This window comes from Colobus angolensis, unplaced genomic scaffold, assembly GCF_000951035.1.
Source record: "Colobus angolensis palliatus isolate OR3802 unplaced genomic scaffold, Cang.pa_1.0 Scaffold89, whole genome shotgun sequence".
Taxonomy (NCBI): Eukaryota; Metazoa; Chordata; class Mammalia; order Primates; family Cercopithecidae; genus Colobus; species Colobus angolensis.
Window position 1 is genome coordinate 5,567,690 of NW_012122820.1, and position 12,375 is coordinate 5,580,064.

General features: G+C 43.2%; 1 protein-coding gene across 2 annotated transcripts in view; it reads left to right on the top strand.

Moving 5' to 3' along the window:
• Positions 1–12,375, top strand: part of DYRK4 (dual-specificity tyrosine-(Y)-phosphorylation regulated kinase 4) — a 56,220-nt gene that overhangs the window by 34,015 nt on the left and 9,830 nt on the right. For both annotated transcript variants that reach the window (XM_011931079.1, XM_011931080.1), the window contains 6 exons: positions 463–599; positions 905–1,045; positions 3,367–3,505; positions 4,045–4,126; positions 9,204–9,376; positions 11,599–11,659. In XM_011931079.1, coding sequence (XP_011786469.1) covers positions 463–599; positions 905–1,045; positions 3,367–3,505; positions 4,045–4,126; positions 9,204–9,376; positions 11,599–11,659 — 733 coding nt within the window. The remainder of the gene's footprint in view (positions 1–462; positions 600–904; positions 1,046–3,366; positions 3,506–4,044; positions 4,127–9,203; positions 9,377–11,598; positions 11,660–12,375) is intronic.

Consider the following 12,375-nt stretch of genomic DNA (forward strand, 5'->3'; position numbering starts at 1 on the left):
CAAACCGAAAGGGACTTTCAGGGCCGCTTTGTCCAACCCTCTTACTTAACTTCAAGACTCATAAAATGTCCAAACCGAAAGGGACTTTCAGGGCCACTTTGTCTAACCCTCTTACTTTATAGATCCTAAAACATGTAGAAAACTGGAGGACTAGAACTGGAACTACAATACTGGGACTAGATCCCAAGTTTCCTAAAACCATCCAGTGTTCTTTGTGCTGCTTGACATGGATCAAGCCTGTGGGACTTTCCCCCGCACCACATGGGTGGCCCAGAATCCAACCAACAAGCTCCCCATTGCAGTCACAATGAGATGAGGGCGAGAGTCCCACAAGTGCCCAGTGCAGTTAGAAAATGCCTCCAGGAGTGAGCCGTAGTCTGGGGTTGGGAATGCCAGGGCCCTGTGCCAGGAAGGCCCGGGAGCCCATGGCTTTGCTCTTCACCTCCGGCCTGGCTTCCACAGGTCCTGCATGATCACATTGCCTACCGCTATGAGGTTCTGGAGATGATCGGGAAGGGGTCCTTTGGACAGGTGGCCAAGTGCTTGGATCACAAAAACAATGAGCTGGTGGCCCTGAAAATCATCAGGAACAAGAAGAGGTATGGCTTGGGGGATGACATAGGCCACAGAAGAGGGACGGTGTGACTCTGGCCCCCTGCAGAATGCCAGCCCTTCCTGACTCTGCCTCAGCCTCCGATCTTCCCTTTTCTTTTCCCTTTTCTCTTTCTACCTGTCTGATTCCATGAGGGGGCAAAGAGGAGGTGACAGTGTGGTGTTTTTAGCGCTTCCTGCCACTAGACAGTCTTGCTGGGGTCATGGGGAGGGGCTGACTGCTGCAGTGCGACCTGACACTGATGTTTCTGTCCCCATTTCCCACCCTGCCTGCCACTCCCAATCCCCTCAGATTTCACCAGCAGGCCCTGGTGGAGCTGAAGATCCTGGAAGCCCTCAGAAAGAAGGACAAAGACAACACCTATAATGTGGTGCATATGAAGGACTTTTTCTACTTTCGCAATCACTTCTGCATCACCTTTGAGCTCCTGGGGTCAGCTGCCTTTTCTTCTTAACTCATTTCCTCTGGAAAAGTTACCTAAGTGATAGTGTTTGAGGTCAGAACACTAGATTTTTCTGGATGTGAATATTCAATAACTAGAATGTTCATGACAGTTACTTAGTTATGCAGAAGGCCCAGGAGCAAGGAGGCTGGGGTGAAAGCAGACAATCTTGGTACGCCTGTCACCCACCAGCCTCCCCGTGATGTACTTCCCTGGGGTGGGTACTGGGCCAGGTGACATGACCAAAACAAGGCCTCTTTCCTCAAGAGCTAAACCAAAATAGTCAAAAAGGACTTTTCTTTGTTTGCTATCATATTCCCCACTCGTGGGCTTTCTGGCCTGGTCGTGCAGAGGCTGAAACCTAAAGGGACAGGCAGCTGGCTGCTCAGAGTGGGAAAAGGGTTTTGATTTTGAGTCAATAAGGACAAGAGCAGATATTTTCAGTAAGAGAGCAGAGCCTGACTTAAATAGATTGGCATGGCCTGGCTGAATATTGGAGCTGACAAGGCATGCCAATCGCAAGGGCATGCTAATTTGGTTATTTTTCTCTCTGGGAAGACCATCTGATGCAATTTATATAAAACTAGAAACCCAGAATGCATTTAGCAAAGGAGAATAAGCAGGGGTGAGCTCTCAGAGTGTTACTGGATTCAGCAAGCTGGTAGCTCAGTGCTCCCAGGACACCACTGCTGATGGTGAAACTCTAGCAACCAGATACATTTGAATTAGCAGGTAAGGTGACACTCTCCTCACCATTTCCGGTTATTACAAAGCGTGGTCGAGTCTCTGATATGCAGAGGTAAATTATCTTCTCTGTGGCCAAATGGACAGCTCAGTCTGCCTTTCTTATGAATCACAGTGTACAGTTAGGATGTCATTGTGCTTAAAAGAGCTCTGGGAGGTCAGAGGGCCAGGGTGTGCAGGAGGAATCCATAGCCCAGAGAGATGAGGGAGTTGCCCAGGTGACTAGTCAGGATAGGGCCAGAGCCAAGTCTCACATCTCCATTGCAGCCCTCAAGAATGAATGGCGGCCGGGTGTGATGGCTCACGCCTGTATCCCAGCACTTTGGGAGGCTGAGGTGGGTGGATCACTTGAGGTCAGCGGTTCAAGACCAGGCTGGCCAAAAGGGTGAAACCCCATCTCTACTAAAAACACATCTCTATGAAAATCCCCATCTCTACTAAAAACAGCTGGACGTAGTGGTGTGCGATTGTAATCCCAGCTACTTGGAAGGCAGAGGCAGGAGAATCACTTGTATGTAGGAGGCAGAGGTTGCAGTGAGCTGAGATTGTGCCACTGCACTCCAGCCTGGGCAACAGAGCAAGACTCTGTCAAAAAAAAAAAAAAAAAAAGAAGAGCTCTGGCTGGGCGTGGTGACTCACACCTGTAACCTCAGCATCTTGGGAGGCCAAGTTGGGAGGTCACTTGAGTCCAAAAGTTTGAGACCATCCTGGACAACATAGCAAGACCCCATCTCTAAAAAAAACATGAAGAATGAGTGGCTTGCTAAATACTACCAAAGCTAGATGATCTTAGGAATGGAAGATGAGGAGGAACCAGCAGAAGGTTGCTGAAAAGCCATTTTGGGGTCATGCTCTTTCCCTTCTCTCCCCATCTCACAGCTTGCACAGAAGTTTCATCTGGCAGTTCACTAAATAAATGTTTCTTCTTCAAATGCATTGTATTAATATTAGTTTCTAACATTCATAAGTCTGTAGACGTCATATCATACAGTAGGCTTCTGTCACCCTAGAGAATTTCAGATTCTCTGGCAAGAGCGAGCTTGCATTTCTCAAGGGAACAGTTAGGTGAGACCAAACAGCCACACTTTGGGAGGAGCAGGGGCTCCCTCTGGCCTCAGCTCCCATCTGCCCACTCTCTTCTTCCTTACTTGTCAGGAACCTGATGTCCTTAGACAGCCCTTATTAGGCCTGGGCAGCAGTGGCTGCTTGTTTGAGTGACTGGTGGGTTTCCTGGGTCCCTCCCAAGGGCCTGAGGAACTATGACTATTTCAGAAGTTTGGGCCAACCTCTTAACCCACCTGCATAAGAAAGTGCTTCAGTGGCCTTGTCACATAAGAGATGAGGGGACATCTGAGAGTCGACACGGTTTCACCCTGCGCCCACCCTGGGCCCACCATGATTCAGCGGGAAAGCTGAGTCTATAAGGGCACGAAAGCCCTGCCTCCTGGTCTGAGGCTTGCCTGCTACTAGAGTGAAACCAGGTGATACAAGATTGTTTGCAGGTTCCAATTCAGCCTTCTATATTTTTTTACACCCACAGGCATCACTTTTCCCCTCTCTTTTCCAGAATCAACTTGTACGAGTTGATGAAGAAAAACAACTTTCAAGGCTTCAGTCTGTCGATAGTTCGGCGTTTCACTCTCTCTGTTTTGAAGTGCTTGCAAATGCTTTCTGTAGAGAAAATCATTCACTGCGATCTCAAGCCTGTGAGTACCACCTCCGTCCTGCCGTGGAAACACTCTGGAAATACCCATTCTATTCCCTAGGCTGCGTGGGAATCACAAACTCCAATCAAAGCCTTGCCTTTGACTTTTGTGTGTGTGTGTGTGTGCTCTATTGGCATGGCAGTATGTATGTCGGGGGGGGCATTTAATGGGAATGTCAAACAAATTCAGTCAATGGCATTTCTAAGTCCATGCAAGCAAGGCCTAGAACCAGGTGCCAAAGAAGATAAAAAGAAAGTCACAATCTTCAGGAGTTGCAGAATCAATCGCGGGAAAGTGACAAAATATATGCAAAAGAAACTCTGTAAAGCAGTGACTGTGAGGTCCAAAAGAGAAATACCGACCACAGATCAAATGGGAAGTCAAAGGGGAGGATGATGGGATTTTGGAGAGGATGTGGGAGGAGGCCCGTGGAGGTGGTCATATTTGAACTGGGCCCTGAAGGATGGGGAGCATTAAGGTAAGCAGAGGGCCTACGGCGGTATTACTGTAGCTTGACATATGTCTTTTCTTCTCTCCAGGAGAATATAGTGCTGTACCAAAAGGGCCAAGTCTCTGTTAAAGTCATTGACTTTGGATCAAGCTGTTATGAACACCAGAAAGGTAGGCCCCATGCCAGTCCCGTCATCTGAGTTTTCCTATTGCAATTTCTCTCCCTTCACATACAAGGTCACCCGGCCTCTAGCCTGGGCTCAGCTATCACCACTACCAGTCTGATTCTGAACAAGGTGCTTCACTTCTCTGAGCCCAAGTTTCCTCATCTATAAAATGAGAAAGTTGTATCCAAGTACTAACAGGGTGCTTTCAAGCTCTCATATTCTGTGGATATGGAATTGATCCAAGAGCAGTGAGTCCCAAAACTAACTACATGTGTATCTGAATTGCTTTGGGGCTCCGAAAAATGATCGTTTCCAGGACCTCATACCGCATGTTCCTAATCCACATTTCTGGGAAGTAGCTGGGGGTCTGCACTTCAGAAACCGTAGTCATTCTGAAGCTTGGAAATCGCTGCCCCAGATCCTCTCGGTTTTATATTTTTTCAAGCTAGGATCCAAAAAGTAGCTCTGGGGTACATTTTCACAGTGTTTACTGAACTTGATTCAATAGTGTGTTCTTTTGGCTTCTATCAGGCTCGCTATAGACAACACGTACCATTCAACAGACATTTATGATCTGTTTTGTGTCAGTCACTGTCCTGGGTACCAGGAACAAAAAATGAACATTCCCTGTCCTCAGGTTGCTTACGATCTAACGTAAGAGACAGAAAGATAAAAATAATATGGTGACTACAACGATTAGAGCTGTACACAGGCTGTGTTAAAGACACACAACAGAGGGACTTTGGGACCAGCCTTTAAGGTGACAAGGGCTGTCAGAGGAAGCTTCCTGAGGCTGAAGAAAGGATTACTAGATGGATGTTTCCAAATGTTAGGCAGATCAACTTTTTTTTTTTCAGGAAAAAACATTTACAAGTTTATCAATAAAGAATGTGATAAAAGACACAGAGGAGAGATACACAAGGCAAAATATTTGGAAGGGGTGTGAGGCTTCCATGCCCTCTTGGGGACACGCCACCCTCCCAACACCACATTTCCCATACCCTGGAAGCTCTCTGAATCTTGCAGCTTGGGGATTTTTATGAAGGTTTCATCACATAGTCATTGAGATTCTTAACTCAATTTCTAGCCCCTTCCCCCTTCCTAGAAGAAACGAGTTAGAACTGAAAGTTCCAAGCTTCTAATCACGGCTTAGTCTTTCCGGCAACCAGACCCTATTCAGGAGCCCACCAAAGAGTCATCTCATTAGAACAAAGACAGTCCTATCACCTAAGAAGTTCCAAAGGATTAGGAGCTCTATGTCAGAAGCCAGGACAAAAGATCAATTATTAGAACACGAGATACACGTAGAATCCCTATCACTCAAGAAATTAAAAAGGTTTTAGGAACTCTGTGCCAAAAACTAGGGGTAGAGTCCTGTATCTATTTCTTATTATTTCTCACACGTGCTCATACACAAGCAGGTATATTATTAATTTGAAGAAAAAAATAAGTTGATGCACCACATGCAGTGTTAGCCATTCACTCTCACACATTGTTGGAGGAACTAGAAATTAGTATTACCTTTTGGGAGGTTACTTTTGCATCTTTAACCAAACATTTCACTCTAAACCTTCAAAAATTATAAATTCCCCTCTGAAGAACCTGTCCTCCAGATGACAGATGTTCCCATAGAACATACATCTTCACTACCGCACTGTTAAGTAGCGCAACATTAGAACCAACCTAAACATCTACAAATGAAGAATGGTTTAATAAATTAACACTGTTATACCATGCAGCTATTTGAAAAGAGAGATTTAAATGTAATGGCCTAGAAAGACCTCCAGGATGAAGTAAGTGAAAAAAACTGAATAATGAAGCTTTTGACATGTAAATATATAAATAAGGTAGAAAAGGATTTGCACCACACTGTTAAAAGTGGTTATCACTGGAGATGAGCCTGGAAGAGCTTAGGGTTGAGTTTTCAACTTTTACTTTACATATATATCTTTTTTTTTAGTAAGGATATGATGATTTTTAAAATTTTCTCTTGGATTTTCAATTTTTAAAATTTTTTTAAATTAAATAATTTGGTGTCTTTAATTTGCTAAAGATTTACATAAGATTTCTATATGTCTAGCCTTCAGTGAGACCAGTCTGTAGGGTTTGTTTTCGCGTGTGTGTGTATCTTTGTCCTGTTTGAATACCAAAGTTATGTCTTGAAAAAATGAATTGACCTTTTCTATTTTCTGTTCCATCAAAGTCTGAAGAAAATGGGAATCATTTTCTTTTCACAAGGCCTCTTAGAACCTACTTGGAAAGTCATCTGCATGTTGCATCTTTTGCAAGGGTAGTTCTTGAACCACTTTTCTACTTCTTTCATAGGCTGTTAGTCTGATATCCAGACTTCCTTCTGTAAATAAGTTCAGCTTTCATATCTGTATGAACTTATTTTTCAGAGAAGTTTTGCTTACTCTACTGTTCATGTCTTCAATTTGCTTTGCTTGCTGAATTCTCCTCATTTCTAAGACCTGCTCTCTTTTCTTTTCCAACCATGCTTTAAATACCATGTCATTCTCCCTCTTTTTTTTTCTTTCTCTTCTTCTATTTTCTGTTGCTCTTCCTCTCTTTTCAGCTTTTCTGTCTGTTGTTCTAGTTGTTTTTGTAGTTCTTTCTGTCAAGGGGAAAGACAGTACGTTGAGGTCACTGGTGAGATATGTGCAGACTCTGTCCTGATTAGATTTCCCATTCCCTTTACTTCTATCTGAGTACACAAGTCTTGCAGTTGAGTGGTGGCTGAGGGATATAAGCCAGCGGCTCTCCTGTTGATGAGTGAGTGACAGCATCAATCTTTCCTGCAGAATCTTCTTTCTTGATGCCACTGACACAGGAGTTGGAAGATCTGGGTAACAACTGCTGAGGGTCATTTTCTGTACCGTTTGCATTATTATTGGCAGGCAAAACCCCCTGACTCTCAATGTCTTGTAAACTCAGAAGTTGAAATTTTCCATGTCTCTCCACCAGTAGTGTCCTATCCTTGTTTATTTCACAGCTTCCATTAGTAAGTGACAGGAGCACATTTACTTGTCCCAAATATTTGGAAATACATAACTGTGACAGTTTCCCAAACATAATCCTTTCATTTTCAAAATAATTTTTGTAAGTATTAGTGTCTTTTAGCAGAGGAACTTCCAGATCATCTAATTTGTCCTTGAGCTTAAGTTTTTGCTCCCTTTTATCATTCACAGGTTCTTGATGCTGTAGAAGCTTGTTAGCTTGTACAACTTTCTCCATAATATATCTCCTTACTTCCTCATCCTCTTCCTCCTCCAAGTCTTTCTGCTTTCTAGTTTGGATTCCTGGAAAGAGTTTTCACTATCTGAATCTGATATGGGATCCAAAGGTTGAATGCTTGGAACAGAAATCAAGTCATTTCTTCTCGGTGGGACCTCAGCCTGCAGAGATTTGTCAGGATCAGAAAGCCGTTTGGCGTGTTCTATTACTGTTCCATTCTCTTTGAAGTCTTGGTTAATATTCTCTTCCTTCTCACAAGCCATCTCTATGATGCTGGCATCACTTTTTTCATTTTCATTAGTTAACCACTCCAGGTCCTTTTCAGAGTCACCTTTGTATTCTTCACTTTCTTTTGAATCAGTATCTTTATTTTCATTCATTTTCGTCTCTCCCACCATTAATATTTCCGCTCCGCATTGTTCTTCCCTTCTCTCCCTCTGTCTCCCTCCTGGCTGTGTAAAATGTGGCAGCTGGGGTCACAGAGATGGCCAGGGGAGTTCTCCTCTCCTCCTCTTTCTAAGCTCTTCACATTGAGACAAGGGAGACCCTGGCACCTGCCTTGGCAGCAGCCAGTACCACACTGCCATGGCAACAGCGTGCCTCTGTGTCCTCCATCCAGGCCTCTCTCTGGCAGATCAATTTTTGAGGACATAAGACCTTTATGTCTCTTATGTATGAATGCTATAAGAAATTCCAGCTAAAAAATAATGCTTCCTACAAAGAACTTGTATGTTTTCTCTTCTCAGATGTTGAAACTTGTGTAACTTATCAGTTGTCATTTATCTTGGCTGCCAAGATGCTCAGAACTGAATTTGTAATTATTTTATCCTTGATTTCTAGCAGTCATTTCCCCCTTTGCATATTTTCTGACTTCTTTTTTTATCTTTATTTTAACTGGGAGGCAGTATCTAGTATTGATACTAGAACTGGACTGCCTACTCTCAAATCCCAGCTCTGTCACTTATAGCTGAGTAACCTTGACATTGTAACCTCTGTATGCCTCAGTTTTCTCTTCTTTAAATTGGAGGCAATAATACTACTTGCTTCACAGAATTAATGTAAGAGTTGAAAGGGCTTATCTATAAAAGTACTTGGAATCGTGCCTGGCACATACTAAACATAATGTAGGAAATACCATTAAATCCGTGTTGTAAAATACTCTGTGCATATCAACATTGCAAAGTACCACAAATACATTTGGGAAGCAGGCAGCATACAAACATTATTTTTATTAAATCTCTATTTTGTTTTAAATCACAGAATTGCGTTCTGACAATAACCAATGCAAACAACAGAAAAGTGGTTACAGAATCCCTGCTCCTCCCCAGGTAACCAGCAACCCCAGTTATGTGGAAATAACTACCGTGTTCCATTTCTTCGACTTCAGTCTGTTCATCCTCATCTGTTGAGATTTTTCTTTCTATACAACAAGTGCACATACTATATTGAATATACACTTTGCACGCTCCCTTTCTAACTTGATATGCCTCTTCCCTTGCCAAGTCACAAGACTCAGAAGCTGTCTACCCCAAATTAATCTGACAGTTTGAAAACTTAGTGTTATGTTTTGTTTGTCATAAACTTGGCTGACTGAAATTCACTTTCCTACAACAATGCCTACGTTGGGGTTCGTTATCAATAAAGCAGGGACAATAACACCTCTTTAGAAGCAGATTGCTGTGGGATTTGATGCTGTTAGGTGTAATGAGAGTTCTGAGTGCTGGCCAGCTGGACTTCCCTTTCCCCGCCAGCGGGGGCGCAGTCGAACTGAAAAGGTGCCCTGGGGGAGAGCGTTCCGGAGAGCAGGAAGCTTTTCCCACGAGGTTTTTCTCACTTTGCCTCCGCAGTATACACGTACATCCAAAGCCGGTTCTACCGATCCCCAGAAGTGATCCTGGGCCACCCGTACGACATGGCCATTGACATGTGGAGCCTGGGCTGCATCATGGCAGAGCTGTACACGGGCTACCCGCTGTTCCCCGGGGAGAATGAGGTGGAGCAGCTGGCCTGCATCATGGAGGTACGGGGAGGGCTGGCGGTCGGCTCCCGCGGAGACCGTGGGCTTGGCCCTCAGACACTGGGCTGCATCAGACTCTCCCGGGGCCATGGCCTGCGTACTTTGTGTTGTGGGTATTTCCTAAAAGTAGTTTTAAATTGTGTACCCCCTTGTCCTTGTCAAGTCGACATCTAACATTTTTATCATAACTTTAAATAGTCGCAGAGGATGTCATTTCCATCATATTGTAAATAGTGACGTTTTAAAATAAAGCTGTTACACCACTCTTTCAAAAATATCCAAAAGAATGCAAAACCAGACTGACATGACACCCATTAAAATCTATCTGAAAGTATGTGAACAAGTTCTCAAGAGTTGTGCATTTCTTTTACTTTGTTCTTTTTTGCTTTTTGTTTCTACTCTTTCTTCTACTTCCTCCACGGAATTTTATTCTAATTTAATATATGTTTATGTTTAGAAACTTCTGTCAATCATTATAGCTTTAAACGTTTCCTGATACCATAAGCTTCATGTGTAAAAATTTCTTTTTGGTAAGTTACCATTAAAATATATCTGGTGTGCAAATTTTGATAATTATTGAAAATAAAATGTGAAATCTAATTGGGTGTACACCTCTTAGAAAAATGAATAGAGCTGGGTTTTCTTTTTCCAGTTAATGCCCATACCCATAGGTGAATAATGCGCCTTGCTAGAATGTCCAGGCTCAGGATCAATGTGATTCCAATTGCTTGGTGGTGTAGATGTGAACCCAGTGAGGAAGCCTGTTCTAATTAATGTCGTCTAATTCGGTGACTCGTTTTGAGTTCTATGTAAGACTCAAATGGTGATCTGTCATCTAAAATTATGTTTACCAACCTGTCAGCTGACACCCCGATTAAAATGTTGAAAACAAGAATTGGAAATTATTTGACTTCAAAATATGTGTATTGTTCAGGCATTAGTCATTCATTGTGGGAAATGACAGTTTTCTGGGAAAACTATCTCCTTAAGCAAGGCTTTACCAACACTCATTGTATGATTATTAATTATATCTATTATGCTTTCACTTGAAAGTCATCTTGTTATGGAACTAAATTAGACAAAATAGAAAAATAACCTTAAAAATTTTAAATTTTACATTTTAGGATTTTCTCAGTGAACAAAGATATTTTGTGTACAAACACCAAGCTAGCTGGCTGGTTGGCTGGCTGGCTATCTGTCTATCTGTCTATTTATCTACTATCTATCTATCTATCTATCTCTTTGCCAAATTTCTGTTTTCCAGATTGTCTCAAAGTTACAGATAGAGAAACACACATAGCCTTGAGAATGACTAAACATAGATAATTTCATTTCATGATCGAAACTAATAATAAAATATTAAAATAACTTAGGTAAAAATAGCTGCGGTGGAATGAAAACTGGCCTGCGAGTCATTAAACCTGGGGTCTTAGTCCTGGCTCTGTCTTTTTGCCTAGTCATTTCCTGGCTCTGGACTGTAAAATGAGGGGAGCAGAGTAGATGGCTTCTAAGGTTGATAATGATTTTATAAAGCATTCCCAGGCCACTCCTGCTTCCATTACCAAAGAGAACGGGGCCTATGTTTCAACTTTCTTACAGCCCCAGAACTGACTCAGCTTCCTCTTGACCTCAGTGTCAAAGGGTCTGAGGAACAGAAGAGCAGGATAATGCATGGATTATGACTGGGAACCGAGCAGCAAGGGCAGGTGACCCACACTATAATTTCCTTATCTCTGTGTGCCCCTCCAAGTTGCAGTAGGAAAAGATGAACAAGTAGGTGCTACATTTTTCTTTTCAAGAAGGTATTTTGTCTTGTAATTGTCCGATGCTCATCGGTGATTTTCATGTTCTTTTCTTCTCCCTTTCCAGTGCTCCATGGTGGGATATATCATTCTTTAATTCCGACATGGCAGCATGGATACTAGTTTATTTACTTTGACAATGACATCTGGCTGCTATCAAGAGTGGTGGCTCACCCCTAGTTGGTGCTGATGTTCGTGTAGAATAACATGGCCAGTGTTGATTCTTAGGATATGAAACCAGCCCTGGATTAGGAGTGAAAAGGCTCAGGCTCTGGGTTCGCTCTGCTACTGACCTGATGTTATTACTTAATGCTTTGGATCTTTATCTGTAGAAGGCAAAGCTTGGCCAAAGTACGCCCCACCCCTCAGCCTTTGAATCTGGGGTCCCACAAAGAGTGAACCAATTGAATTATCCTTATTAAGGTGCTGGGTCTGCCGCCAGCCGGCTTCATTCAGACGGCCTCCAGGAGACAGACATTCTTTGGTAAGTGTGTCTAGTGTGTCTAATGAGGTATCACAGGCCTTGAAGACACCTACCATACCTTAAGGCCCATTTCATTCTTTCCCCTGGCCACATACCGAAGGGCTGTGATTAAGGGCTTCTTTCAGAGAAGTAAAAGAGAATGAGCAGGGGAACCAGATAGCATGATGGAGATGGGATGGGGGTGTCACAGTGGGAACGGGGTCTTGACAGTAACAGTGTTCAGGAGGAGGAGAATGGCCAGGTCCCTGCTCAGAAGAGCTTTCAGTGAATATTGCAACCTCAAAATATTGTAACTGCATCCTCTCCTGGAAGTTCTCCCCACTCTCCCAAGCAACTTGCCCTCTCACACTATGCACTGTGCATGGAAATCAAAGAGCAGAAGCCTCATTTCCAGAATAGTGGAAAATTCCATCGCTGCAGTATTGTTTCCCCTGCTAGAATTCTTCTTATCCTCCAGACCTTACTGTGCCAGGTTCATTGCAACGGTTAAGCAAGGACTTAGTTTTCCTCTGATGCGTTGTGGCTGGTAGTCATGTGTGTGTCATCTGTCTGATTGTTGGGAGTAAACTTCGTCCACAGTCCTGGCTGCCCCTCTCCTCATAATTCCCAGAATTCTGGATTTTTATGATCCTCTGCCTTTCTATTTAAGTGATCCTATACAACATGGAAGGATGGGTCAACAAGGCATCAACTGAGGCAGGGCTTTCAATGCACAT